General features: G+C 39.0%; 1 protein-coding gene across 1 annotated transcript in view; it reads left to right on the top strand.

Moving 5' to 3' along the window:
- The window catches only part of LOC133561580 (sialoadhesin-like), a 28,448-nt gene that overhangs the window by 9,465 nt on the left and 12,983 nt on the right, over window positions 1-6,000 (top strand). Inside the window, exons 2-4 of the mRNA XM_061914991.1 lie at window positions 2,042-2,380; window positions 3,338-3,556; window positions 3,638-3,973. Of these exons, the coding sequence (XP_061770975.1) occupies window positions 2,042-2,380; window positions 3,338-3,556; window positions 3,638-3,973 (894 nt within the window). The remainder of the gene's footprint in view (window positions 1-2,041; window positions 2,381-3,337; window positions 3,557-3,637; window positions 3,974-6,000) is intronic.

Genomic DNA, 6,000 nt, shown 5'->3' with positions numbered 1-6,000 from the left:
GATCATTCCTTACTTCTGCAGAAATTGGAAAAATATGGCATAAGAGGTGTTTCGCAACAGTGGTTAAGTAGTTATTCAAGTAACAGATATCAATATGTGGAAATTAATAAGATTAAATCACAGCCAAGAAGAGTAACTTGTGGTGTTACACAAGGCTCAGTATTGGGACCTAAGTTATTTATACTCTACCTAAATGATATTTGTTCAGTATCTAATAAATTGAAATTTATTATGTTTGTAGATGATACAAATGTATATTGTTCAGGAGAAGACTTGAAGGAAGTGTTGAGGATAATGGAGGTTGAGTTAATTCAACTAAAAAAATGGTTTGATATTAATAAGTTATCATTAAATGATAAGAAAACTAAATTTATGGTGTTTAGTGGTGCAAGGACAAATTGTGAAGCAAAATTAAAGTTAAATCATGTGGAAATTGATAGAGTATATGAAACTAAATTCTTGGGAATAATAATTGATCATAAACTGTGTTGGAAACCGCATATAGAATATATAAAAGGAAAAATATCCAAATCTATTGCTATTCTTTATAAAGTAAGACACATGCTGAATAAGACATGCCTGCATATGTTGTATTATTCTTTTATTTTTCCATATTTAACGTATTGTGTTGAAATTTGGGGAAATGTTTATAAAACAAACATAGACCCAATCATAAAACTTCAAAAAAGGGTCATTAGAATAATACACAAAGCCTGCTACTATGAACATACCAATCCCTTATTTATGAGTTCAAATGTGTTAAAATTTTCCGACATTGTGTTTTTAAAAACAATGGAAATTATGTTTCCAGTAAAGAACAACAGCCTTCCAGCTTGTATTCTCAGGCTATTTCATTTAAGAGGAGAAAACTATAATTTACGGGGGGTATTGATTTTAGAAAAAGGTAAAGCGAGAACTAATATAAAATATAAATGTATTACAGTTTTAGGAGTTAAATGGTGGAACAAGCTCAGTGATGAGTTGAAAACATGCAATTCTTTGGTAAAGTTTAAGAAAACATTGAAAGGTGAAATAATTGAAAATTATAAAATATAGTCACAATTACTTTCATCCCATTGATTTTTGATTGATTTATTTTTTTATGTTGATGTTCCAGGCAATCTAATCTTCAGTGAAGGTATAGGATAGGCAAATATAAGCTTTGGCTTCAGCCTATTCCTTTTTTGGTCATTCTTTTTCTTTTCTTTTATGTGTAAATGTGCATTATTGTATACATATAACATGTACTGTAAAACTGATCACACACAATGGTTGATTGATTTGATTTGATTGATTATATGACCGAAATAAACTTATTTCATTCATTTCATTCAAAACAACACCTCCAGGCAACTTCAACACTTTACTAATACCCTCCTCCATTCACATCCCATCTCCCTGGATTATAAACAACTCAAATGTACTTCTAATGTATATACTTGTTCTTATACTATCTGAACTCACTATGTTCTCTGCTGGCTGTACATATCCTACTAAATAAGACCGACACTGTTTCAATGTCCACATTTCTCTGTTGATATGACTGAAGTACTGATATCAACCAAAGCTCCTCATCCCACCCCCCGGACTGTAAATAATGTAAATAATTCAATGTACATACTATGATGATTAACTTGTGTGACGACTGTATTATGTTGATAGTATATATTTGTACCATGAATTGATGGTGTTACCATTTAGTGGTCAATTGTACGGAATATGTACTGTACTGTGCAATCTACTAATAAAAGTATCAATCAATTTCCAACTCATATGGAAACGGGGTGTATATATATGTAGGTATATATGTATATAAAGGTGTATATACAGTATAGGCGTAATATGATCAAACTTTCTTGTTCTTGTCAAAAGTCTAACAGCCGCATTTTGTACCAACTGTAATCTTTTCATGCTAGACATGGGGAAGCCCGAAAATAATAGGTTACAGTAATCGAGACGAGACGTAACGAACGCACGAATAATGATCTCGGCGTCGCTAGATATCATTTTATGATGTCATTGATGTTGTTGTGTGTTTCAGGGCTGCTCTGTGCTGAGTGGGGGGGGAACTACTCTAAGAAGGAGATCTGTGCAATTAAAGGATCCACTGTAAAGATTCAGTGCTCCTTTAAGTTCCCGCCCAGAGAAAACGGGCGTGAGATCAAGGTCAATGAAACATTTTGGTCCACCAAAGATCCGCCTGAAGATCTGACACTGGACCCTCAGTACTTTGGTGGTGTGCAGTCTGAGTGTCATGGCAACAACTGCAGTCTGACCATCGCAGACGTGAGACGGACTGACGTGTACATGTTCAGATTCATGACTAACCATTCCAAAGGAGGGTACCTCGTCAAGCCTGGTGTCAAAGTGACCGTCACTGGTACTGCTTTCCATGAAACACATTTCCACCAACCTCAGTCCAGTTTGAGGTCAGGAAGTCCAAGTGGTGGTTGTAGGCGGGGCATGCATTCTACACCCCTATAGGCCTTCAGTGATGTCCTACTTAGTCCGACTTCAAGAAAACCCCCACATCATACCATGAATTGATTAACGAGGACCCCGACTTAAACAAGTTGAAAACTTATTCGGGTCAATTGTAGGTAATATGTACTGTACTGTGCAATCTACTAATACAAGTTTCAATCAATCAATCAATCAGCAATTATAACATATCTTAACTTATTATTATTTTTTTTTGCAAATAGTCATTAACTTAGAATTTAATAGCAGCAAAACATTGCAAAAACATTGTCACGGGGGCATTTTTACCACTGTGTTCCATGGCCTTTCCTTTTAACAATACTCAGTAATCGTTAGGGGTGGGCAATATCGCAAATTTGGGTATCGATGCCGATCCGATCCCGCCAGTATCGCCGATACCGATACTAGAAGTGTCGTCATCTGATTGGGGGGGGGGGGGGTATTTGGGGTATCGATACTTTTGAAAAACAAATTTGTACTTTTGCCTTTATTAATTGATTATTTATTTATTTATTTATTTCGGCGATCTTCACATAAAACAAAGAACAACAAAAAAAAAAAAGGAAAGCATCATAGCGCGGCGCCAACGCAGAACTACAATGGAGGACATCTTGCCTTATTTGGGCGTCCTCACATTCCGGAAGTCACCATTCGCTGTCCTCCAATCGGCATACCGAACTGTATCTAGCTCCGCCCCTTTGGCTGCCCTACAAATGCACTTGGCTTCCTGACAAGTTATTTTGCTACCCGTCACGACTTATGAGGACAAAAACCAAGTCAAACTGTACTGCCCTTTGGTGGAAGTGGACATGAAGACTTTTATTTTGAAATGACTGAAGTTTGCCTTTCATTCCAGATCTGAAAGTACAAGTGACAAATCCCAGTCATGGTTATGTTCTGAAGTGTGTCAGCACCAATTGCAGTACTTGGTCTCCTTCTTCATACGTCTGGTATAAGAATGGAGAGGAAATCCCAAATAAAAAGTCCCAAGTGTACAGAGTAGTAGAGTATGACTACGTAGACAGTTACTCCTGTGCTGTGAGAGGACACGAGCAAGCTGTGTCTCCTCCAGAGTGTGAGTGGACTCTTCAGTCTTCTGCTGCACGTCACATGTAACTTTGTGCTGACTCAGCTCAATGCTTCTTCTGTCTTTCAGGTGTGGGGTACAGCTCATGTAACAAGGTGGTTTACCACAAGAGACACATCTGTGCCATCCAAGGATCATCAGTGGACATTACCTGTGAATACAAGAGCCGTGAAAATATCCTGACACAATTCTGGTTCCGTACCGATTCTAGTCACCGGAGGAACCCCTCCTTTACTGAAGACCCTCACTATGAAGTTCGTCTTGATTTACCTTCTGAGACTTCTGGAAAAAGCACACTGAGAATTAAAAATGTGAGGCAGAATGATTCTGCTGAGTACCGCTTCAAATTCACCACTTATTCTGGATGGAGTAGTATTTCACCTGGAAGCACCTTGACAGTCGCAGGTATGAACACACCTGACCAAACATGCCCAAATAATACAACTATATTACAAAACCCAGCTTAAGTTGTTCAACAGTCCAGGTGTGCTATTTTAGGCTTCATATTATGCCACACATTTTCAACGGGAGACAGGTCTGGACTACAGGCAGGCCAGTCGAGTACCGGCACTCTTTTACTACGAAGCCACGCTGTTGTAACACGTGGCTTGGCATTGTCTTGCTGAAATAAGCAGGGGCGTCCATGACAACGTTGCTTGGATGGCAACATATGTTGCTCCGAAACCTGTATTTACCTTTCAGCATTAATGGTGCCTTCACAGATGTGTAAGTTGTGTGAATTATATTTATATAGCGCTTTTCTCAAGTGACTCAAAGCGCTTTACATAGTGACACCCAATATATAAGTTACATTTAAACCAGTGTGGGTGGCACTGGGAGCAGGTGGGTAAAGTGTCTTGCCCAAGGACACAACGGCAGTAACTAGGATGGCACAAGCGGGAATCGAACCTGCAACTCTCAAGTTGCTGGCACAGCCACTCTACCAACCGAGCTATGCCGCCCATGCCTTGGCCACTAATACACCCCATACCGTCACTGATACTGGCTTTTGAACTTTGCGCCTAGAACAATACGGATGGTTCTTTTCCTCTTTGACCCAAAAATTAGACTGTGGAAAAGAAAGACCACAGAATACTTTACCACTTTGCATCAGTCCATTTAAAATGACCTCGGGCTCAGCAAAGCCGGCAGCATTTCTGGGTGTTGTAGATAAATGGCTTTCGCTTTGCATAGTAGAGTTATAATTTGCACTTACAGATGTAGCAACCAACTGTATTTACTGACAGTTGTTGTCTAAAGTGTATTTCTGAGCCCATGTGGTGATATCCTTTACACGCTGATGTCGCTTTTTGATGCAGTACCGCCTGAGAGATTGAAGGTCCGTAATATCATCGTTTACGTGCAGTGATTTCTCCAGATTCTCTAAACCTTTTGATGATATTACGGAGCATAGATGGTGAAATCCCTAAATTCCTTGCAATAGCTGGTTGAGAAATGCTGTTCTTAAACTGTCGGACAATTTTCTCACGCATTTGTTCCCAAAGTGGTGACCCTCGCTCTGTCCTTGTTTGTGAATGACTGAGCATTTCATGGAAGCTGCTTTTACACCCAATCATGGCACCCACCTGTTCCCAATTAGCCCGTTCACCTGTGGGATGTTCCAAATAAGCGTTTGATGAGCATTCCTCAACTTGCTCAGTCTTTTTTGCCACTTGTGCCAGCTTTTTGGAAATATGTGGAGGCATCTAATTCCAAATGAGCTAATATTTGCAAAAAATAACAAAGTTTACTGGTTCGAACGTTAAATATCTTGTCTTTGCAGTCTATTCAACTGAACTCACTGGTTTTGTACAATGAATACATTAGATTAGACAATAAAACATCTATATTATGTACAATACTGTATATTACATTATTTTAGAATTTTCTTCTGCCGAGTCACTAATCTTTTCTAGTGTTTTAATGCGGATGAAGTGTAATTTTATTTAGAAATAAGTCAGCAGCCAATCACAAGAAGGCTGTGGGCTGCAAACTGGACTTTGGACAGTGGTGTTCCAGATGAAGCAGTCATGTGTGTATGTTGTGTGACTTGCATCTCCAATCAATATTAATATGACATCTTTCATGTTTGCTCCTCTGGCCTCCAGCTGTGCAGGTGCAGGTGATGTCAGTCAGAGTTGAAGATTCTCACTTGTTGCACAAATGTTGTGTCACACAAGCTGCTTCCAGAAGCTCCTTTTTATTTTGAGTGGCAGAAGAATGGAGTGAATAAAAAGTCTGGAACAAAGTAGAAGTCACCTTGTCACCTGGAGACTACATCACCTGTGCTGCACGACAACAACATCAACATATCAGCATCTCTCCTCACCTGTGTGAGTGCTTCTTTCTCCAGAAAAACATGTTGCGCTAACTGCAAAGTAGTTATTATTATTACTGCAAACAACACAGTAGTTATTATTCCTGCTTATGTC

Source organism: Nerophis ophidion, linkage group LG01 (genome assembly GCF_033978795.1).
Source record: "Nerophis ophidion isolate RoL-2023_Sa linkage group LG01, RoL_Noph_v1.0, whole genome shotgun sequence".
NCBI lineage: Eukaryota > Metazoa > Chordata > Actinopteri > Syngnathiformes > Syngnathidae > Nerophis > Nerophis ophidion.
Note: the sequence above shows the minus strand (reverse complement) of the source record. Positions and strands in the feature narration are given on the sequence as shown.